General features: G+C 48.1%; 2 protein-coding genes across 2 annotated transcripts; one reads left to right on the top strand and one right to left on the bottom strand.

The window, feature by feature from the left end:
• Positions 1-51: 51 nt before the first annotated feature.
• TGME49_315540 (calcium binding egf domain-containing protein) lies at positions 52-5207 on the top strand (the record flags this gene model as incomplete). Its single annotated transcript, XM_018782870.1, has 10 exons — positions 52-404; positions 599-824; positions 945-991; positions 1452-1537; positions 1822-1949; positions 2485-2631; positions 2992-3325; positions 3554-3652; positions 4295-4354; positions 5089-5207. Exons 2-10 carry the CDS (start codon positions 780-782, stop codon positions 5205-5207), a joined length of 1065 nt encoding a protein of 354 aa, XP_018635324.1. The 5' UTR covers positions 52-404; positions 599-779.
• On the bottom strand, positions 5121-24194 carry TGME49_315530 (hypothetical protein). Its single transcript, XM_018782869.1, has 23 exons — positions 23191-24194; positions 22286-22391; positions 21448-21507; positions 20621-20894; positions 20112-20296; positions 18214-18407; positions 17571-17654; positions 16019-16136; positions 15127-15258; positions 14489-14565; positions 13767-13973; positions 13147-13278; positions 12705-12759; positions 11849-12037; positions 11196-11477; positions 10391-10524; positions 10130-10191; positions 9393-9586; positions 8922-9011; positions 7979-8163; positions 7132-7454; positions 6312-6466; positions 5121-5979 (listed from the first exon to the last, which is right to left on the bottom strand). Exons 1-23 carry the CDS (start codon positions 23338-23340, stop codon positions 5930-5932), a joined length of 3438 nt encoding a protein of 1145 aa, XP_018635325.1. The 5' UTR covers positions 23341-24194; the 3' UTR covers positions 5121-5929.
• Between the last annotated feature and the right edge of the window lie 51 nt (positions 24195-24245).

Raw genomic sequence — 24245 nt, 5'->3', positions numbered from 1 at the left:
CGACTAGCTGTCATCGAGCGCCCGTACGACCATGAATCCACGTCCGTAATCAGTGACATGCTTAATCATCTGTGGTACCGCTCCGTTCGGATTCTGAACCAGGATATATGAACGCCTTCCGATTCCTTCTGTACAGTTTCTAACAGGTTACTCAGGACTGAGTGTGTGCGTTGCCTGCTACCATTGGTGTGTAGGGCGTGGTAACGAAGGATTTCCCGATTGTAAATGATCATGCCGCTTACCCTTGATTGCGCCGCGAAGTGCAGAATCTTCTGTTGAAATAAACCCAGCGTCATTCCCCTCAAATTCTCACGCATTCTGACATCGAAGAGCGAGGGACAGCCGCACTACTCGGCAGCTACAGTATTCGTTGTTTTAACGGGAATACCCAACGACTTTGCAAGGTAGGCACGGGGGCTTGTTCATGGCTGATGTTATCCTGGCAAGTCCTCGAAAATGAATCCGCAATTTCATAAGCTGGCCAATGTGATCTAAGGAGGAACTCGGCTGGGGAGGCAGCCAGGATTTGTCACGGTGGAAGGCTCACCTCCTTTGGTATTCACACCTCCTTTGGTATTCAGTGTTTCCGTGTATTCAGGTTGGAGTTACTGACATTTTTCTGGAATATTCGGTGACTTCGAAAGTCGACGACACACCGCACCGCACCTCTTTGGAGTTTGACCTCGAGAAAAGCTTTTCAAGCTCAACTGATCCCGGCCTGATCCGTTCACCTGTGGGCAAGAACTGGGAACCCCGACCGCCTATATAGACACGAGCATATGCTGGGTATTATGAAGCCGCAAAGGATAAACTTTACGGGGTTGGTAAGTTCCCACTGAAGCGAGGTTCAGCATTATCGATTAGAAATATCAGTCAAAGAATTGTTGCTGCGGGGTCGGCATCACCATGTGCATGTCACGTACTCGAGTTGTCGCCTTTTCCAGATAACAATTCAAAAACATCACACCATTTCGACTTCAACGATGAGCGTGTAGGAAAGACCATCCAACTACTGGCGCACGACGTGGTCCTTCGCAGTGCTGCTCGAGTAGTCGACATGAAAGACCGCCTTGTGCAAAGTGCAGGATCGGGTGAGTGCGGTTGCAATCGACTAGTCAGAAAGGCCACAGATGGTCGCAGAAAAATTCAGAAATCTGGTCCTGCACAGAGGGCAACATGTGTGTGGCTCACAGAAATTGATTCTTTGGTTTTGTTCATTGCGCTTTTGTGAACGAAAAGCGAAGTCGTTATATGCACATAAACGCCCCGGCCTACTGTGGAACCTCCGTTTCGCTCTCGTATCGAGCCGTAGTGCACGGAATCAGCTGTGATCCGTTTGGCAGTAAGGGTATTAGGGTTGCTGTTTCACGGGTATGGAGCTGTGATGATGCTCGCGCTATGCTTTGTGTTTCTCAGTTTGCTCCACGGGAGGCTCCGTGTTTTGTAACCAGCAACCCCATACGACAATCTGCGTTGTTGATGGCAACGATTTCCGCTGCGCATGTGTCGACGGTTATACACCAGTCGGGATTAATGCGTCCTCAGCGTGTACAGGTAAGCGACCGGTACCACCACTGACATTCCTGCCGGTTTCCCAAGGGCAATACCCGACTGCCCGAAGAGAAGATGCACCAGCCTTGTCAAAGGATCATGCTGAAGCCAATTCGATAGCGAAAGTCCTTCGACGTCAGGGGTCAATCCTTATCTTTCCAAGGAAGATAAAGGGAGAGGCGCATCCAGTATCCGGGGACGTGGATAAGCCATTCGGCCGTAAATGTTCTCGAAAGAGGCCACATCGCCCCCGCTCTCCTTTTCTTGCAGATACCGATGAATGCAAAACCGGACAACACAAGTGTCATTTGAAGATAGCGGACTCTGTCTGCGTGAATACGGACGGTAGTTACCAATGTATCTGCGATCAATACCACCTCCTTAGTGGGGTAACCTGTGTAGGTAAGGACTATCCGATAAAAGCTTCTTCATAGATTTAGATATGCCAGTCTACATGCCTGGAGGCTGCTTGAGCTGTGTAATTTCCAATTGCAAGCGCGTCCGGCTGAATTGCAACCAGCATGACTCACAAATGCTGATCGGTGGACCTGTGACATGGAGGTTCAGTTAGAGCATTTACCAACTACGGAGGAACTATTCGACTGTGTGAAGGAGCGGTGGATTCTGTATCAGACTGGGAAAGTCCTGCGAGTCCTCAAGAAGAACATCTCTTCCTAAAATCCTCGCCACACTGTCTGTAGAAAAGAGCCTTTGAAGACAAAGTTTTTCTGTAGTTCACAACGGGCGTAAATGCTTCCTTAATCACATGTGCACAGGTCAAACCACTGGCACAGAATCTATTTCTTTTGTCAAGCCTTTGTTGTTCCGATTTTGCGCCTGACATGATTCTCATCGTGCGTCGTTGCGGCTGACATGAATTCAACTTCGACGCCGATGTCACTGACTGCTCTCACCGGACGCATGCGACTCCAGATAAAAACGAGTGCCTGGAAAACAACGGAGACTGCGGAGAAAATGCAGACTGCTTCAATCAAATTGGAACACCTCCGGTTTGCAAGTGCAAAAACGGCTACTCTGGTTATTCTGACGCAACTGACGAGGAGCATATTGGATGTACCGGTAGGAATTCCTCTGTGTTCTGCTGACACTTTTGCTGCGGACTGACGCCCTGAAAGGGATACAAAACGATCCCAGACGCACAGAAGTTTGTGGTCACTCCAGGTTGGCAGGGTATGTGATGTGTATGCTGCTTAAGTCTGCTCCCTGTTGACACCTACAGACATTGTTTTAACCATGACGTTGGAAATGACGAAACACCCTGGTTAATGCAAAATGCCAGACGTGACTACAGCTGCGAGACATTACCGGAGAAAAAAAGGGGAAAGCTACCAACAAAAAATCGTAAAAGTTGCAAAGATGACAAACTCGACTGATGAACGGTGCACTTGCTTCGTGGTTCCCTAATACACTCTGCCCCAGTGTAACAGTGAAGAAGCTTCGAAAGTTTCGCGTTCTGTTTCCGGCGTTGTGCTGCGGTATGGCTGGACAGATTTGGACGAGTGTTCGCAAAGTGATGCAGAGACTATTTGCCCAGAGAACGCCTCGTGCGTTAACACTGTTGGATCGTACAAATGCAACTGCGATCCGGGCTACACGATGACCGCCCAAAGCAAGTGCGAACCTGTCGATCTCTGCGAAGTGCACAAAACTGATTGTGACCCTTATTTTGCCGACTGCATCCAATCCGGAGGTACAGCGACGTGCTACTGCAAGGCATACTTTACAGGATCGGGGAAATCCGGCGACTGTGTGCGTAAGTCTCCATGGGGTGCTGGTCTTGGATTGATGTTCGAGAAGTAACTCCTCAGAATCAGTTCTCGCCGGCTGGTAGAGGGCACCGGTATCACCAGCGCGCACCTGCATAACCCTGCATAGAGACTTTATGCCTCGTATTCGCTGCTCAGCCTGCAACTGCATTTCATCGATCCTGCGTATTTGCTGTGCTTTGCTTGTGCTCATTGACTTTTGCTTTCTGTCACAGCCATGACTGGACATGAGAACCTCGCCTGCACACTGGAGGGGACTTCGTGCACGTCGTATGAGGAATGCACCCGGAACATCACTGCAGGAACATACAGCTGTGAAAAAAAAGGGACGCTGCAACAACTGGCCGTGTTCTTCTCAGAAGGAGCGAGTTCGGACACGCCATTTTGGGTATGGGCAGTGGTCATTTTAGGTGCCGTCCTGCTTTGTTTCGCCGTAGTGACTACAACACGTGAGTTTGGTCCAAGGTTCTTCATTCCTTTTCTCAGGAACCCACCTGTCTCGGATGCCATCCAATTCCGTGAGGGTCTACGCTGTAGATTCAAAAGAATATGCTTGCCATGTACACTGCCGCCTGCTGCTTTCAGTGCTATTCTCAGCAAGTGGATACACGACGCCTCTAAGAGCTGCCCACCTCATGCCCTTTGTACACATTAGCTTCACGTATTTCACAGACTTGATGGAAGTTGCGTTGCTCACGCATCTGATAAGCGCAGACACCTTATCAACCACATTTTCAGACCGGCAAACTCCACTGGGCCGTGTATTTAAAACGCCTCATTTGCTTCTTTCTGCAGAAACGGGGAAGTAGCGGTATGAACTGCCTGTACATCCTCCTGGCTGTGTAATTCTGTGTCCCTGCCTGTTCTGAAGACACACACTGATTCGTAGTTGACTTGCCATCGGCGCCATTGTTCGACGACTGTCTTGTGTGTGCACAACGATTCTGTCTGTGCAGGCCGCGCACTGAGAAAAACGCGAGAGTCATCCGCAGCAGGTGCAGTCCCTACTGACATTGGTGAGCCAGTCTGCGTGCAAATTAACCTGTTTCGCCTCGTAAACGAATGTTTAGGAAGACTGGATACATATATATGTGAAGTAACTACATACACATGCTCTTGGAATACCTGCGACTGCCCAGTAAGAGTGGTACTGCTGCCTGCTTTCTACACTACACTTGCGAAAGAAGACCCTTCGTGCAGTTTCGCTTTGTCAGCCGTCGATATTGGGGGCTCACTGATGAATGATTCTATATACTGATGCCAGAACCGAGTCCTGTCCTGCGTAAACCGTCTGCGGCGGCGACCCAGGCGACCACTTCTGTCTTTCACTGTACATGGGGTGATTTTTGTCTTACCACAACATGCCTTCTTTGCAGTCTACGGCTACGGCGCAACGGATTATTACCTCTGATGAACTTGGCTGCGGACCCTCCAAGCGGAGACAAGACATCCCGAACATATCTACAGTCTCGACATTTGCGGTAACGAGGTCCGCTAGCTCTCAAAAAGCAGATGACAATGTTACTGTTTTCCCGCAGCAAGAGAGAATCAGACGCGAAGCCTCTGTCCCACGGAAAAACGCGCTATTTTCCATTTCGGTAGCTAACTTCCCCCGTTTTAGCTCATTTTGTCTGTGCATCCTGGTGTCAGGCGACGACTGTGGATCCGGTGTCACCAATTTGTGTTGTCTGTGACAGATCATTCTTGAATAACTCCATACCAGTCTAATTTGTCACGCTTTGTCTGTCAGAGGCGCTCGTAGGGATTGTTCGCGCGAATGCTGCCGCAGAGTCTCGTTTCAAAGCAATTCCGTTGACACCTAGATGTGACCAGGACGCAAACGACGTAGGCATTGACGTATTCCAATAATTCAGGACTCAGGCAACTCGATTCTTTTGCAGTACAAACCATAGAAAACAGTTGAGGCTGTCCTCATGTGATAGCACAGGCTTGGATTCTTGCTCGTTTCCCAGGGCACGGAACGGGAATAGGCGCGTCCCACTGTCAGAAATTTCGGCACGGCAACAGAAGAAACCGTTTAACAAGTGTGGCGGAGCTGACCGTAGCTGTAGATGAATGCTAATTATAGAGTTTATCTCCTATGACACTGCGTAACATATAAATGCTCCTTCCGCAATTAGTTGACTGTGTTTACCACGGGAGTTTATAACATTAGTCTTAAGTACAGCGGTAACTTGAGGATAGCCTACAGGTAGTCCGTCCTCTTTTTTCTTCTGCTGAGAAATGAAGAACGACATGCCCCAGACTCAGCGCGGCTTTTTAGGGCAGACGCACATTCAAAAACGCTGGAGTGGGAAGGTCGAGCCGTTTCATCGGCACCTTCGTGAATAACTTCCGTGGCCCGACGGGCAACGTTTCACAAGAGTAATCTGTTCCCTGTCGCACCCCCCCCCCCGCGCAAACACAGAAAATCCCAGCAGCGTCACCAAACGTTTTTGCGTCCCAAGCTGTGCGTCGTCAGGATGCCTGCTGTATCTATATTGGGTAGATAAATCACAGATAACTACATTCCGAAGGCCATTCTCTTCGATATTTCCGGATATCTTCACTGTCCGATACGTGAGAGCCTGTCAACTCAGCAGGAAATTGGTGCTGTGGCCACTTGCACCGACCGAGAAGGCTGCAAAACACAACGAAAACAAGAAACGATGCATCTACATATACATCCATATATATGTATACACAAGTGTGTCCGCTTTCTGGAAGCAAATCCATCGACACATGATCATAGGCAAATAGTAGCCACAGGAATGGATAGGCATGCATGCATTTCCACAACTTCACACTCTACTTTTTTGAGCACTGAGGAAGCGTGCGGCTGCATGAGAAATGCCTGACAAGCGAAGTTTACATTTCCCGCTCAAACTTTGACACTGCTGCAGCGGCAGGCGGTTATCAGAAAACACACAAGTTGCGTTTCAACTTTTTCTCTCTGCTCTTTCTCCAGCTTACGACTGCTCTCATCGAACTGGCGCGAACCAGCAGAAGGTTCCTGGCTCGGCTTCAGAGTCACAGCGTCCCCCGCACACTGAATGTGAACGCAGGTGCCGTCGGGGTAAGCCACGAAGGCTGTCAACCCCAGTCGCCGTGTACAGACAGGGCAGGACCTGAGGAAGAACGAAACACACACAGATATTGTTCTCCACTCTTCGCCGCTGCTCCAACGCACTCCTGGCAACATATAGGCTCTCCAGTTTTGCTACCACATCTGACTTTCGTATCGGCAAACTACGGTTCTGCTTGAACCGCGGAGTCACGTAGGGACTAGTCGACCAAGGATTCATTAGATCCACCTGTCTCCCCACCTCGCCTCCTTCCTCATCCTTCAACATGCAACTACAATACACACATCCGTAAGACTCTTCACACCTGTATCGTTCCATTGCCATCTCCACGGATAAACACATAAACACATACATATGCATATATGTACATGTCGCATCTATGTATTTATGAAAGTGAATGTATGTAGAGGCTTCGTGACGTCCAAGCACATGCTCTCGGCTTTCCGTTTAAAGTGCCTGTGTTACTTTCTGTCTGTTATTGAGCGTTACGGCTTACCTCTGTGACTGTACGATGCAGGAGATAGGCCTATGCTCCTCCTCAAGCCAGTGCTTTTCGAATTCTTTATTCACCGCTCTCGATCTCATTCAAAACGTCACTCTCGGTGCCGCGCACCGTCTTCAACTCCCGTCTCTAGACTGCTTTTCGTCTTCTCTCACCGTTTTCTGCCGCTTTTTTCGCGTTTGCCTTCACCTTCGTTTTCTCTCACCGTTCCGGAGTGATGACAAAGCAGGAAGAGCGCTGACGGGCCCAGTCTGAGTAGGTGTGAAGATAGGCCACAGTGGACAGCTGTTCCTGGAGGGTCGCTGTCAATTTGTCGTGGAGACGCTCGCGGAAAGATGCAACGAAGTAGTCGGCGACTTCGGTCAACAGCCAGTCATCTGGTAACAGGCGCACAACTCGACTGGGCTCCAAGTCTGGATGCGCGCCGTACTTTGAAAGCAGATTTAAAATTGATCTTTTCCACGTGAGTGCATCCTCGCTCGCGGTCTCAGGATCTGCAGCCGCCTGACGCCAGGCTCTCAAGAGAACCTAAAGTAAAATTCACAAAACGCATTCACACTCTCACGTGCACCAGTGAGACTTCCTAGAAACACCTGAATCGCGGAAAGTGCGTAGATTCAAAGATCCACTGAAAACACAAATGTCCACCTTCTTGTCGAGTGTAAGATGCATACGAGGAGCAGATACCCGCCGTTCTGAAACCCCTGTCTGTGTCTCCTTTGTCTCCTCGAAATTCGAGTTCCCATTTCAGTGTCCCGCGGCACTTCTCCTCGGAAGCAAGACTCAGCACAACTGCAAGACCCTCCGTTACACATTGAGGAACGAGACTCCCAGGCTCCTACACACTGTAGGAACTGCCTTTCTGCACAGAGAGAACTCTTAAATCCCTCCACATCGGGCCGACACTCAGCCGCGAATGTAAATCGTCCAACAAAGAGAGATTTGCTTATCGAGTTCAGTCTAGTGCTTCGTTTCGGCGGAGAGGGTAGCACGGTGCGTGGAAGAAAGAAGTGGATAGCCACAAAAAAACGAGACCTGGACTTCTTTCGGACCTGCAGGAGCGCTCGAAGCATGCACGCCGACCTTCGAGGCCCCGCTTTCCTGATCCCCGGATCGGCGCTGACGCCACTCGTTCCTTCTCTGGCCTTTCCGCAGAACTGCGAGACAGAGAGACTTGGTACACTTCTCCGAGGATTTCCTAATGCCGGGAGGGGCACAAGACCTCCCAGACGAAGCGCTGAAACGAAAAAAACTCTCAAAAAAAGAAAACCGTTAAAGAGATCTCGTCAACGATATCTTGGAGCGAGCATACCCATTTCTTCAGTGACGCGCTTGTCTTTTCACACACTTCTCAAACAGCAACTGAACAAAACCCGGTTACACGTATATACAAATACGCACATATGTACACATAAATGTGTAAATGTGAATATGTGTATAGAACTGTAACTATATGTATATGTATGTATATACCCACACGGGTGTGGGGCTTGCACCTGTATGGGTTACCGTATACGCCTGCGAATACAAACTGAGAAATCGATCTCTTTATCGCCGGCGGAGTGCGTGTCTCTTTGAAGCTGACAACTTTTCGGATGTGTCCACACCTTCTGCTCGTAACACAGATGCGGTTGAGCAGAAGAAGTATACAACTCTATCCACACAGAGCGACGCGTATGAACAGCTACAACCGTGTGCTCATGTCGACAGCAATAAGCAGCCACAGAAACGCTATTTCCACCTTCATGCGCCTAAATCCCTAGGGATAACTCCACACATTCACGAATACGTAGCGACACCCTGTGGCATCGAATCGACGACTTGTGTCTACATCTGTTGAATCTACGTCGAGAGGCCCACATCTTCTACGTGCGTCAACAGATCAAGTGCAGCATTATTTGCAGGTATACTGAAAGCTGCGAATCGTCAGTGAAGCACAGAACTAGAATGCGACAGACACTAAAGATCTCAACCAGGAGTAGAACTTGTAGGCACCTTGCGGCAGGTCATCGCGCTGTTTTTTCCACGGCGAGTTGGGACTGAAGATGGAACAGAAACTGCGAGGTGACCCCTCGCCCTGTCCACCTGGAAAGGAGAACAGGCGCAGGACAGTGCGACACCGCAGTCAAAGAGAGAGGGTTCTTCGTCTCCTTGCTCCAAAAATACTTTGACGCGGGAACGAAAGAAATTCGAAACCTGACTTGTCGGCTCATCCAAACTCTCTTCCGCGAAAGGGCTCTTATCCACACACACACAGAGCGACACGCAGATCTCCAGAGACAGAACAGCCAAACAAACATATACATCATACTTAAAATACATGCACGCATATACATACATATACAAGTATCTGTATGTCAATCCTATATATATATATATTATATATATAATATATATAATATATAATATATATATATATATATAGTCTAGATGGACCTATGGGTACAGAAAGTGTCGTTTCCGTGCCTGGTTGCAGAAAGAGGTTGTTGCCGTTCGAGGTGGGAGGGATTTCAAAGCTGGCATCGCTCGCTACGAGAGAGGAATATTCTTCTGGGGAAAGTCGGTCGACGAAGGCCTGCAGTGCGTCGTTCATCATCAGACAGTACGCCTCGGCGGTGCTCTCGTCTCTAAGCTGAACCGCAATCGTGTGCAACGCGTCTCTGAACCAAAGAGAAGAGACAAAACCTGCTGGGTGGTGAGGGAAACGAGAGAAGCTTTAGTTGATTTTAAAGTTGCTGGAGCAGCACGGGGAAACGCTTTCACAGGGTTGACACGAAATAGGGTCCCCCGCGTGCAAAGAACCGCGAGAGTGGAAGAATGCGCGGGAGACCGCGGCGAACGCAAAAGCCGAAAGGGGAACCCCGCAGCAGCGTGATAGAAAAGGGGAAAGGAAAACGAGGGAGACGGAGGGACGCTGAGAGGAGAGAAGAAAAACTCAAGAAGGGGGAACGTCGAGGAGAGAAACGAAGTCGCATTGGGGTTCAAAGGAAGCAGGCACGAAGAGAACAGGAGTTGAACGAAGGACAAGTATGCAGTTACACGAAGACGACGGAGTTGAACGAAAGAGCAAGGCCGGCGAAAGAGCGTGAAAGAACTCGTCGAGGAGCAGCGACTCGAGAGAGGAAAACAAGTGAAGAAGAGAAGCGGAAAGCCAGACATGTCCAAGACCTTTCTGCTGTCTGTCGTTCACTCCTTCACCTTACAGATGCCTCCCGAGCCTTCCGTACAGAACAGCCGCTTCTTTCAAAAGCCACGAACCCTCGACCTGCAGAGGCGCACACAAACAGTTGACTGAAACTTCTCTGCTGCGTTTGCTTCTCCTCTGCTCCCCCGTTTTCTCAGTTTCACACGACTTCACCTGGAAAGACGAGAAAGCAAAGCCTCCTTCCCACCCTCCAGAGCACTGCACGCGCGTCTAGGGTCTGCAGTTTCCTACACACTCTGGCCAGAAAATTTCTGCTCACTTTCAAGAGGAGGGCATGCACGTCGTAATTCTCCTTTGTCTCCAAAAGGCGCAAAAGTTTCTCTCGAACATCCACGTCACTTGGCTGCATCTGCCCGCCTGGCGCCTCCGTGGCACTCGGACTCGAAGCCAATACTGCAGAGAAAGGGAGAACGACGGGGTTCGACCGAGACAGCGAAGAGATTTCACAGACAAACAGAAGCATTCCACAGGAAAAGAAAAGAGATGATGAAAATGAGAGGAGAAAGGAATTCAACAACGAAGGAGAAGAGAACAGGCAAAAAACTTCAGAGAACAGAACGTCGAAAATGAGACGGAAAACAATGGTGTATGTACACTCTGCGCACTTTCGTGAAAGCTTTTTCTGTGCTCCTTAACGCCCCTCATATCTATCGATGTCGTACGTAAATGGTATTGTGTGGCACACCACCCGTCTCTGTAGAGAAGTCAGACGAAGATGGACATCGACTTGTCTTTACAAAGGTGTCACCTACTTTCCCCTCTTCAGAAAATCCATGGATGTCTCTGCTTGTCAAATGCTCAATTTCTGACCCTCTGTCTCGGCAAACAGACTACGCTGATCGTGCTCCTGTATCTCCTCAGACGTCTCTTCAAATCTACAAGCACATACCCCTTGGCCTACACATAAACACAACTCCATCAACATACCTATTTACATAAAAAAATTTATATATATATATATATATACATATATACATATATAGGTATGTGTCTGCACATAGTTGCGGACAAACAGATAGATGGAGAAACAGCGTCTTTCTTTCGGTGTCGCGCGTGGTTCCTACATCGGTCGATGTAGGTTTTTGCGAGTTGGGTTTGCAGCTCCCTCGCTTCCTGTTGCCAGAGAGCGAACTGTCTCTCCGCTTCTTCGCGGTCTTCCTCCCTTTCTTGACAACAGGTCTGCGGCTGCTCGTCCGGTGCCTTCATCACGACTTCTTCAATGAACGACTCCTGCAGTCGCTGCGACAGACAAGGATCTTCGACTCCCTGCAAGAGCTTCACCACGAGAGTTGGAGAAATCCTGTACCGACTTGTGGTCCCCGGCGACGAAAAGAACAGTTGACGCGCTGCAGAAGAAACACGCTATCTCATCTTGGGCGTCCACGTTTTTTCTCTCCATAAAAATACGGACATGTTCCTTCCATTTCACCCTCCTCTCCAGAGCCTTCTCCTTCGTCGCCTGCCCTTCCACAGTTTTCTTCTTTCGCCTGTTTGTCCGCTTCTCTCTTTTCCTTTCACGTCATTCTTCTTCGCGGCGGTTTTCCCCTCCAGCCTCAAACCACGCCGAAAAGAGAGAGAACGAAACACATTCGGTTTCTCCGTACCCCGCTATCGTCCTAATGCGCGCTCTCCCTCTCTGTAGAGTTTGTTCCCTTGCAGAAAGACAACGCCCCCCGCGGAGGCTCGCCATTCTTCTTCTGCTTGCCCTTCTTCTTACCGGAAGTCGGATCCGCCCGGAGAACGAGAGGTGCGTAGCGCGCAAGCAGCTCCTCTTCGCGCTGCTTATCCTTCATCTGGACCGAGTCGTCATGTCCGGAGTCTCCTAGAAGCTCTGGCGCATGCAGAAGAGCCAGCATTTCTTGCACGCCGTCGGAGACAGTCGTCGCCCTTGGAGCGATGCGCAGCTCTGGAAAGTGAAGAGAAGAACAACGGACAACTCAGAGAGAGAGGGAATCAGGAGACACGCGTCGAAGGGGGAAGCCAGCTGAACCGCGCTGGAGAACACACACTTCGAGCGGCGGAGGACGACGTACAGGAATCGGGAACGACACAAGCAAAGGGAGAGAACAAGACCAAGGGGGAAGAAGACCTACGTGGAAAAGGAGAAAGACAGATGAAGAACGGAAAGATCAAAGAAGGCCGGAACAGCAGAAATGAGGTTTCCGATGAGAGTGTGTGGAAGAAGTGAGAGAGACGGAAAAAGGTAATCAAAGAGAAAGAAAGAACAAGGAAAACCCAGAGACAGACAGGAACAGAAACGCGGTGGAGACACTTCACAGACAGAGAGAGAAGCCCTGCAAAGCACAGAAGAGAAGAAGAGAAATGGACACAGTAGGACCACAGTGCTCTCGATGACTGTTGCACTAAGGAGCTTCAAATAGAAAACAAAGAGATGCGAGATGAAAAAAACTGTCATTTTTCTTGAGGACACAAACGCGCGGACCACCAAAAAACGGGGGATCAGCTGAGAGCAACACAAACTCGACGAACCTTTCAGAAAGAAAGGCAAAGAAGCGAAATCGCAACACTAAAAAGTCCAGCTCTTCCCATGCTGTCGACTGCTTCCTTCTTACCGCCCTTAACAATTTTCGCCCACATTTCGAGGGCTTGTTCCCGGAACCCGAAGCGCTAGAAAAAAACAAGAAGAAAAACAGAAAAACACATAAAATTTCCACAATTGCCTACATCGATATATATATATATATATGGCGGATTAGAGCGCGCACAGTTACGCGAGAGGTAGAATATTTGTCTCTACACTTGCATATCGGGGCAGATACACGCTTGCACAATTCTCTCTTTATATATATATATATATATATGTCATTTGGATCTATAGATGAGCACAAATATTGTCTCTCTTTGTCTCTAAAGGAATAACGTTGGCGTCGACTTATGCACACCGGACTTTTTTCTCTCTCCATTTATATACATCTCACTTATATACATATATATATGTTGACCGATACATCCCATTTTTTTAAGCGCCTGTGGCGTCCCGGTATCTGTTCTTACGGAGAGCATGACGGCGAGAGCATCGGGGCGATCGATGGACAGAAGAAATTCGCGGCAGTCCTCTACGCTGCATGTGAGCGGCTGCTGAGATCCGAGGAGCAAGCCTTTCCAGCGTTCATCGTCTCCTTCGACCTTTGCAACAAAGCGAATAGAAAAAAACCTTTGTCTCAAAGAACCCCCCCAAAACATACAGGAGCGACGCATGCATTGTTCTACCTCGCGATCGGCATCCGCCAGTGTCTGCTCTCCCCGTCTAGCCTGTCTTTCTCTGCTTCTTTCTGTGTCTCTCCCATTCGTTCTCTGTCTTGTTCTTTCTCTCTGTCTTGTTCTGTCTCTCTGTCATTTCTCATTCGTCCTCTCACTCCATCGCTTTTCTCCCCTTTGTCATTGTTCCTCTCTGTCCTCGTTCACTTTTCCTCTCTCAATTTCTTTCATCTCCCTCTCGACTTATCTCCCCTCTTTCGTTCTTTCTCCCTCTTTCCACTCTCTGATTCTTCCTCGCTCTCTCTTCATTTAGTCTTCCTCTCTCTTCCTCTCTCGTTTGTCTCCTCTCATAACAAGTTTGCGTATTCTTCACGGAGAGAAGGCGTTGGAGGCCAAAGTGCCTTTGTCTTTCGCACCATCAACAGAAAGAGAAGAGTGTCGACCAGAGTGAGGAGAAGAGAAAGCAGTTCTTCTTTCGTCTCTGCTGCACGCGCCACAGCCCCCGCGGAGGCCGCAGCGTTTGCGACTTCGCGCAGGGCGTCCCAGTCGACCCGCTCTGGGCGTCCGAGCAGCAGCGACGTTCGCTCCTTAGAGAGAAAGGTAGCCATCGAGGAATTTGCGAGCTAAAAACAGAGGAAAAAGAGAAAAAAGCAAAATTATGCAGGAAAAAAGAGGGAAAAGGGGGAAAAAGATAAAATTACAAGAGTGTCAAGATCAGAACACACGGCATCGAGTGAAGCGAACGCCAGGAAGGCGGGTCGTCAGGACGGGAAGGAAACGAGGAGAAAGAAGACATCGACACAGCCGGAGAAGGCTAGGAGAACCGACGAGAAGAAGTGAGGGAGGAAGAGAAAACACGCGGAAAGAGAACGAGACGAATTCTGAGCAGAAAGGGAGCGAGAGAACAAGAGAGGAGAAGAGACAAAGGAGAAAGCAGGGAGAGAAGCCATGAAGAAGGAGAGGGAGAGTGAGAAAGGCAGAAGGAAAAGGGAGGGAACGGAGAGAGAAAAAAGAAGGAGGAAGAAGGAGAATGCGACAGAGAAGACGTGGAGTTGGAAGAATGAGGAGGAGAAGAACAATGAGGATGAACAGAACGAGAATTGAATAGGGAGCAGACAAAAGAACAGGAGATCGTTACCTCGAGCAGGACCTGGTGTTTAGCCTCGCCTTGTTGACCACCGTCGCCGGCTTTCGTTTGCGCCGTCCGATCGCGAACTGCAAGAAGAAGCACTAGAGAAATGTTTTCTCTCTGTTTCTGTCCTTTGGGGAAATTCAAAACAGAAGCCCAGCCTTCCCTCCTGACTCTAAATCCGACTCTGTGAACGTGCCGACTTCCTTCGCCGACCGTCCCGCATCAAGACAAGAAAACAAAAAAGCAGATGCCATTTTCACCCTTCGTCAGTGGACCAGAGTTCTCACGTCCACCCACACGCGACAAACACGTATCCGTACACTCACGAAAGATCCTCTGAAAGAGAAACGCCCAGACTCACATATATATATATATATATATATATATACATATATATGTATATATATATACATATATGTATTTCCAGATAGATAAATATACAAATATAGAGAATATGGATATCTTCACAACTGCACACATCTGAAAATGTCTGGTCATGAAGGAGCGTATAGCGGCGTCGAAACGTTCGTACGTGCACGGCATTTTGTTTGTGCAGCTGCAGAGATATCGAGAGAGATGGGTGTGCGCGAGAGTTTCGTAAACGCTGTCAGAGGAAAAGCCTTTTTCTCTGAAAGTAAACGTACTGAAGCGAGAGACTTCTTGCACAGGGGGGACGAGCGCCCGGTCGAGTCGCGTCGATGAGAACTGCGAGGAATTCTCTTCAGAGTACACGCTGGGCGTTTTCCACCACTTTGGAAGGTCGGCGGACCAGAACGCTAGACGCACAAGAGAGCGAAACCGGAGAACTCGAGAAAACATTCAAGACCTCTTGCTGAAGACGGAAGGCCATGCAGTGGGGACGGCGAGGCAACAGACGAAAGACGAAGACTCAGGCAGGTCGAGAGGAGAACAGGGCCGAGTTTCGAAAAGGGAAAGGAGAAAATCACGAGGAACTCGAGAAGAAAGACGGCACAGGCAAGGATGTCGAAGATTCAGGCGAACCAGGGAAGGTATAGAGACGTTCAGGGAAAAACCAGGAAGGATACAGAGGAGGAGACGGCACAGCATGCAGAGCGACACACCGCAGAAGAAAGAAGACGCAAGAAGAGCTTGAAGAATCGACGGAATACGTCCACCAACGTGTTCAAGCGGCCTGCAGAAATAGCGTTAAGATTATTAAGATTATCTCCAGAAGCATCTTGAGAACTCGCTATACTTCGACACTTCGTTAAAGCAGCAGCGAAGAAGAGCCCCGCCGCCGCCGATCGCTTTTTCCAGGGGAACGCATGGGTTTTTTTCACTTCAATTGAGGCGCACACCCGACTGCACGCGGTACAAAGTCTTAGCTGCACATCTCCTCCACGACAGAACCGTTCAGGGAGCGCACCTCAGTACTACGTTTCTCTCGCCGCTTCTTTTGCGACTGACACCGAGCCTCCACTCTCTACATTCCAGTGACGAAGACGCTGTCACACGTCACGCGCGCCTCAGCGTGGAAGCCGTGTCGAAGAAGAAGAAATACAAAGGAAAACTTACAAATAATTCTCAGAACATCCACACCCGCATAGGAGAAGTGGCGGAACGCGGGAGCGAATTGGAGACGCGAAAATTCCACCCAGCCGGCGAGGTTGTGCAGGGCGCCCAGTTCGGCTGCCTGTACACGAGGAAGGAAACACACGCGAAAGAGAAGACGGAGAGGTGAGAAAAGAGAGGAGAAATAAGAGAACACAGAACAAGCCGGGGAGAAGAAGCCTGGGCGAAGAAGGGGGAAACGAAGGGAAGAGACTCAGGAAAAGGGAGAAGAAGGAAGAGACACGAAGCAAGCGAGGAGAGGCACGGAAGACGGAAGAGAGAAAAAGAAAGTCCGAAGGGGAGAAGGGGGAGACCCGGGAGAAGAACAAAACTGCACAGGAGGCAGAAGAGGACGATCAGCCGAGAGATGACGCGCGAAGGTGAGAGAGCTCTGGGAAAAATGCGGCACAAAAGCCGAGTCCAAAGACGGAAACAAAAAATCCACTGGCGAACGGACGCAGCGAACACAACTGAGTTTCCGAAAAGAAGACGAAGAAGCGACGAGAGCAGGCTGGAAACTGTCGAAAATCGGAAGCGCAGACTATGGAGGGGAACCTCGAACCTCCGAAACCTCTCTCCACTCTCAGAGAAAGGCAACCGACGGACAACCTCAACCTCGGGACTTGCTCTAGATTCTGACAAACAGAATGAATTCTCTCCGTGAATATTTGACAAGCATTCTAGAGAAGAAAAATGACACTGAGCCGATGCAAAATACTTACACCCAAATCAAACACTTTTCCACCGAACTTGCAAGCACTCGTCTTCCGTGACTTATACGATCGTAAAAGGATGTTGCTCACATATCTATCTATCTGTATCTATCTGTATCTATCTATCTATCTATCTATCTATCTGTATCTATCTATCTATCTGTATCTATCTATCTATCTATCTGTATCTATCTATCTATCTGTATCTATCTATCTATCTGTATCTATCTATCTATCTGTAACTATCTATCTATCTATCTGTATCTATCTATCTATCTATCTATCTGTATCTATCTATCTATCTGTATCTATCTATCTATCTATCTATCTATCTATCTATCTGTATCTATCTATCTATCTATCTATCTATCTGTATCTATCTATCTATCTGTATCTATCTATCTATCTATCTATCTATCTGTATCTATCTATCTATCTATCTATCTATCTGTATCTATCTATCTATCTGTATCTATCTGTATCTATCTATCTATCTGTATCTATCTATCTATCTGTATCTATCTATCTATCTGTATCTATCTATCTATCTATCTATCTGTATCTATGTATCTATGTATCTATGTATCTATCTATCTATCTATCTGTATCTATCTATCTATCTATCTGTATCTATCTATCTATCTATATATATATATATATATGAGTATAATATCGTGGCGAATACAGCAAAGTGTACCTTTCGCTTAGACTCCTCGTCTTAAAGACGACAGACGAACAGAGAGAGCGTGGAACGGAAAAAAGAGTAAAAGAAGGTACGTGCAAGGGCGTGACGCATCACTCACCCGTCGGGGGTCATCGGCACCGAAATTTGCGGAGAGAAGGTCGAGAGCGTCCCCCGTTCGACCTTCGAGCAACAGCTTATGGATCTGAGAAAAGAAAAGAATTTTTTCAGACGGAGTGGCAGTTGGAGAGACATACACAGACACATAAAAAACAGTCCCCGCAGAGACCTCGCCCATTTCCCCGCTGTAAAACATTCGAGTAAACCATTTGAAAACTTCTCATCCTACAGACAAAGTGTTCTTTATCTCTTCGTCTTATTCGGGTACACAGGCGTACACATAGATTCATCTGCATGTACAGAAACGCGTACATATACATCTATATACATATATATTTCTCTACATATAAACGTACATGTATGAAAATCTATATATATATATATATAGATAGATAGATATATTTATTTATCTGCATCTATACCTTTACAAATACAGACATATCGAACTAGAGCTAAGCCCGTGGGCGCTTGCCCAACCATTCCCATGTCGCTACTTCTATATATATAAACATATATCTATACATATATAGAGAGAAAAGTACAAAGAAGCGTGTAGACCAGTGGAAGTCTGGCGTTCTTCTGGACAAGTCACTGACGTCACAACTGACAACGTTCTAACCAAGACCTTGTAGAGACTTGGATACCTGTTGCTCGACAGGAACGGGGAACAGACAGTTGACGGCTGCATTGCTGGCGACGAGGAGACGGTTTCCGGTGGTCGCGATTGAAGTTAGAGGAGCGGGCAAATGGAAAGTTTGACATAGACTTTGTCCGTGAATGCTGTAGACGTCAACCGTCCCCGAAGCCGCTATTCCCACGATATAAGGCAGACAGACAGCTGAGAAGAAAGCCAAGAGACACGGAGGCGGACACAGAGCACAGGAGAGACAGTCACAAGCAAGAGGAAAGAACTGGCAGAGCGAAATGCAGCTCAGAGTGATGCGAAGGGCGTCAAACGAAGGTCCCGGAGCACACGATGAATCGTACAACGTAGGATCGACACTTTCTCGAGTTCTGGTTTTTGATCGGATACGATCGACTCGTCAAGGCACATATGCATGAATACGCCAGAGGCTGTTGCAGCTTGTCACATTCCAAGTGCAATCCCTGCTGCGACTTCACTGACGAGATGTTGAACGCTAGCAAATGCACAAGACATGTGTGCAGACACGCAGCTGAGAAACGAGAAAAGATCACCGGAGGAGCATACCGCACTAAGGGAAGACACACATACAGACAAAGGGCTCTCAGATTAAGTCGCTCTTCAGGCGCGCTCCTCAATCGTGGTGTCTGCCTGGTTTTCACAGATCTATCAGAGCGCAAAAAAGGGGAACTCGTAAAAAAGGAGGAAGATGTGAAGCCGCCTTGAAAAGACGACAGGCGACACAAACGACGGGGGTCGAGCATCACTTCCCGGAAAACCGAGAACAGCGACAGAGCGACAGACACGCTCTCCTGGAGAAGCCGGAGAAGCGAGAAGAAAATACACAGGCTGCCTTCCGTACCACGGCTTGATATACAAAACCACAGAGCAACGGGACCAGAACAGATCCTGAGACTGACCCAAAAACGAGGCATGCAACACAGCTGGATGGCCTCAAACACCTCGCCCGCAGATGTGAGTGCTTCATCCGATACAAGAGCTCTTGAAACAAATAGCTACATATTGCTCCACGGATTGCTCCAGCGAGAGCCAGAAGACATGCAGAGTCGAAGAGCTACACAGACCCACAGATACAAATGCGACATCTTCTCGCGATCGGTGGCGCTCTCTCTAGCTATCAGGGGATTAAATATACGTCCTTGCGGATGTGAATATCCACGTATGTGTTAGTAGGGAGAAGGCACTCTGAGGACTTAGCCACCTTCCGTTCACCACTGCATGCAGACGCTGCTCCCACAAGAGAGGCGCAGCTTCGAGTAAGCGAAAATCCGCACAAGTGCACATATATTTATTTATACATTTAGACATAGAGTTATGTATTGATTGATGTATGGCCGCATGCACATCTGCGTCGGTACAGACGTAGAGGACATAGTGCGAAAGTGTACAGAATACATCCACCTATCTATCCACGTATCCTTAAATGGGTTACGCTTTACTTTTTTCGTACATGCGTCTTTTCTGGATCTTGTGAACGAGAAAACAACCACATTATTTGGTAAATTCGGTTTATCATCTTTATACAGGTCTTACACTAGTGTTTATCCAGCTGTCCATCCTGTTCTGTGGACCTATCTTCCTATTGCTCCCTGCTTCCATCCATCGATTTCAACCACCTGCGAGTTTCGTTTCATCTATCTCGTTCTATCAGTCTACCTATTTACTTTTACCAGTCTGTGTCTATACACCCGGTCCCACCACTCTGGTTGGACCTATCCCTATGGTTATCTTTGTCTCCCGCCCCCGACCTCTTTCTCGCCTCTTCCATCGACCTCTGGCTCTGTAGGCCTTTCCGCAAGTGTGGCTGTGTGGAAGCCTCACGGCGGTTTGTAGCCTGCATGCACGCGAAATAGGTTGGCAGCATCTCTGAAAGCTTACAGACTTGCAGGAGGTCCACCGGCCACTTGATGGTGTTTCTTTGGCTGGGCGTTTGGGAATCGAGATTGAAGAAAATGCCAAGATTCTCGAGTCCAAGAATCAAGACTTCCCCGTCTGGCAGAAGCAACAAGTTAGGCGGGCTGCGCGTCGTCTGGCCATCCAAGGCGAGAATCTCTGTCGCTTGTCTTGAAAAAATAAACAACATGCCCAAAACACATATAGATATGTAGGAATGCCTGGATACGTTTGCACAAATATATATATATATATATATATACATATACATATATATATATATATACATATATATATATATATACATATATATATATATATATACATATATATATATATATATACCGAGAGAGCGACATGCGCAGATGCAAGTGTGTGAATGTGCAGATACACAGGCAGAGGTAGAGAATGCTCGAGATGAACTCTGAACTCATCGTATATCCTTGATGCAGAAAAAAGGCAATGCGAGACGGCGCGAGGCGAAGGCAACGTACTCTCGATCATCCCGAAGAGAGAGAAATTCCTTTGCGGTTCCGATGCAGATCCATTTGTCTCTCCAGCCGAGACTGAGAGGCGTGTCGCCGAGGGCGATTTCTCTGTAGGGCTGAAAGTCTGTGCCTGGCTTCGAATATAAGACGATCTTCCTCTTCAATGCCACACACAACTCCGGGAGAAAGTCGACGGCAGCTCGCTCGTTCCGTCTGTCACCGGCCTGAGTCCCAGGCGTGCTGTCTCTGCCAACTTCGTGGACACAGAATGTCGAGGCATCTGTCGCGGCAATTCGAGAGAAAATTCAGAAATACATCACAAAAACATTACAAGATTACAAGACAGCGGAGACACCGCAGGAGGTAAAGAAGAAGCAGAACGAATCCAGGCAGACAGCACCCCCACCGACTCCCGGAGAGCAAAGTCGGATGCGTACACATGATACAAAAATTAAAGGCCTTCAAAAATTTGCAGTTACAAATAAGAAGCTTGATTTTTAAAAATCCACAAAATATGGGTTAAAAAGACAAACAATTGTCACACACAGAAAGAATTAGGGTGATCCTCTAAAAATGTACGCAATACATGGATCACAAAGTGCTAGAAAATACCCCCCAACAACAATTCAGTCTAATGACTATGGTGTTTAGGAACCATATATATATATATTTATATAAATAGAAATATGAGTGGATACTTGGCTGTGCATCGAGAGCAGCTGTACAAAAGGGAGATTCTTAGACCATTTCCCGTCTCAGAAAGAGAGAAAAGAGATTCATGTTAGATGGACACAGGCCTTCTCGCAAATGTCAGGGAAGCTAGCCAGCCGTACTTCTGCAGAGAATGTATCCGGGAGAGTTCAGTCCGAGAGAGAGAAGGTGGACATTGCCGTCTGCATGTAATGGAGGACAGAAAAGGAACTAAACCTGCTCTCACCACAGATTTCATCAAAGTCACTCGACTCTACAGCGTCAAAAAAACAAACCATTTTGACAGACGCATGCAATCTCGTGCACACATACATACTGGTAAACACACACACACACAAGCATGCATACCTGCACATATGAAGATATATATATATATATATATATATATATACATATATATATATATATGAATTTGAATCGAATGACAGAAACACATTAGTATAGTTAGCGAACCATGGATGCTCGTAGATGAAGACTTGAGTGTTTTCCCGCCAGTTGATTACGGACCGAAACAGTTGCATGCAAAGGACTGAAGTAGTTTAGTTCACTCTGCGATGCATTTCACATTTGAAGTTGCCCCCTGTACAGCGAAAGGCGATTTATGATTTCGAGTTCCTCCGTTTCTCTGCGGTTTTACATAAACACCACACACTTGCCTCTGTAGTCTGTTTTTACGGGTGACTGCGCTGGTGTATAGATCCCAGGGCACACTTGTGTCTATTACGCAAGGACAGCGAACTGTGCACAGCTGCAGAAGATCAAAATTACCAAGAAATTCAAATCCTGCACTGGCCACGATGGACATGAACAGCGGGCGACACCATGAGCCATTGCGGCGCCTCCATAGTGGCTTGTGAAGGAAAAGGACAAGTGTACGTATGAGATGGTTTTCCGAATTCTTCTCCGCGGCTGGTGTGTCTGTCCACACGCTGGCAAGCGGCCAGGCTCGGCTACACGTACCCTCGATGCAAACAGCGACTTGCAGAGATTCGAGGAGTTCCACTTTTGTGACTTTTTTTCCGTTGTTCCAGCGCAGTTTTCCGGTCAGCTTCGCTCCATCTGCGAGCTGAAGAAGAAAAACGCAGAGGAGAGAGCATGCGTCGTTCATCGTGCGAGGAATGGTGTCTTTCCCAAGGGAACTGCGACCCAGAACTTGAACCAGAACACCGCATCTCTTCCGTGGCGCGAGGCAAAATCAATCCGGCAGCGAAGAAAATGAAGAAGAGAACTGACAAACTCGTAGCACACCAACGACAATGTGCACACATTTTCGAAGATCAGCATACGATTCCACAATTTGCACATGCACGCATGCATGCAATTGTCAGTGTGGAGAAACGACATATATATATATATATATTTGTGCAGAGCTCGACTGGCACGCGATGCCTGTTTATAAAAACAGACGCCGCGGAGAGGACCGGCAGAGGATGTCCTTGCCTCGACAGGAGTGCAGACGATGTCCAGATAGACGCATCTTGCTGTACACGTTGAGAGACAAATGGAGAAACCGAGAGAGTGAGTTAAGAATTTACAGAACTTCAGCGAAAATGAAGACACACTGACAGGAGAGAAACACGTGGAGTCGAAACCGTGCGGTACAGCTCCCAGAACGTGGAAGCAAAGCGAAAATATCTGGATTTAAAGAATCTATTTTCATGACAAATGCGAACTGGTGTACGGCAGTAAAATTTACACGTAGCCCTGTACACGCTGTGTACTGACGCACGCAAGCCTAAATGTATATCGCTGTCGAAATGCACTCAAATGCACTGATACAAATATATATATATATATATATATATATGTATGGAAATGCACTCTTTACTTTTCGTATTCTGTCAGCAAAGAAGCGTCGTACGAACCTCGCCGGGGTCGTCTGTGTCTGGGAGAGAGAATTTGAGGAGCGCGCCCGATTCTGTGCCGACCAGAAAGGTTTCCGTCGAAGAGGCAACACATGAGATCGACTCACTGACGATGTCTGTGACGGGGACGCAATGGAAAACTTTCATCATTTTGGACTTCTGGATCGACCAAGAACGGGAAGAGCGCCCGGTGAGATCGACGCCTTGCGGGTACAGCGCCGAGTCTTTGAATTTTAAATTTAATCAATACTTTAATTTCGGAATGACAGGCATTAATTGGAGGAAGGGAAAAACGCACGCTTTGGGTCAGAGACTGCATGCGAGGGTCTCCGGTCTTGGACTCGTCAAAAGGTACGGACGGCACAAGAAGCGCTGCATTTTCTTCTCGACGAGGAACACACGAAACAGAGAGACAGAAGAAGGCGACGTCAACAAGAGGAAGGAAAAAGAGGAAGGCCGCCGGGGGGCGGAGGACACAATCGCAGCACCTGCACAGAAGGAGCGGACCGACGAGGAAAGAAGGCCGCGTATCCGGGTTTCCAGGCTGAGAGAAAGCAGGGATTTCTCGGCAAAGAGCCGCACGGCGAAACGGATTTCCTGTTCGTTGTAAAGACAGAGGAAGCGTAATCTGGGGCCTCTGACAGCTTCTCTTTGTTCTGTTTTCGTTGACTGGTGGCTGGGGTCCGAACCGAGGGAGAGAGTTGAAGACGAAGGAACCACGAGTTGCAGAGGTGGTGGCTGCCAGCGAGGTAAGACGTAGAAAAAAAACTCGATTGAAAAACTCTTGCAAGAGTACAAGCCAATCGAGCGGACGTTGCAGAAGTCTTTGGTTAGTTTAGAGTCAGTGCTGAGAGACTGAATACCGCCAACACCCACGAAGCCGCTAACACGAGGTACCGGTGGAGGGTGGTAGGCAACAGGGGGAAAAGCGGACGAAAAGGGGAAAGAGGAGAGGCGCAAAAGCTCTGCTCTTCCGAATATTGAACTCGCAACTACTCTTGCTTTTTGCTGCTCAGAACTCAGAGTACCGCAAGAACCTCGCTGGCTGAGAATGT

Source organism: Toxoplasma gondii, chromosome XI, assembly GCF_000006565.2.
Source record: "Toxoplasma gondii ME49 chromosome XI, whole genome shotgun sequence".
Lineage (NCBI taxonomy): Eukaryota > Apicomplexa > Conoidasida > Eucoccidiorida > Sarcocystidae > Toxoplasma > Toxoplasma gondii.
This window is presented reverse-complemented; position numbering and strand designations above follow the sequence as displayed.

Bases quoted from the DNA above. Each gene is read 5' to 3' on its own strand.
- TGME49_315530 (XM_018782869.1), bottom strand. From the start codon at position 23,340: ATGATGAAAGTTTTCCATTGCGTCCCCGTCACAGACATCGTCAGTGAG. The intron at 22,392-23,190 runs GTTCGTACGACG...TTTCTTCTTCAG, and splicing joins ACACAGACGACCCCGGCGAG to CTCGCAGATGGAGCGAAGCT. The intron at 11,478-11,848 runs GTAAGAAGAAGG...TTTCTTCTGCAG, and splicing joins CCGGGCGGATCCGACTTCCG to CGCGTCAACTGTTCTTTTCG.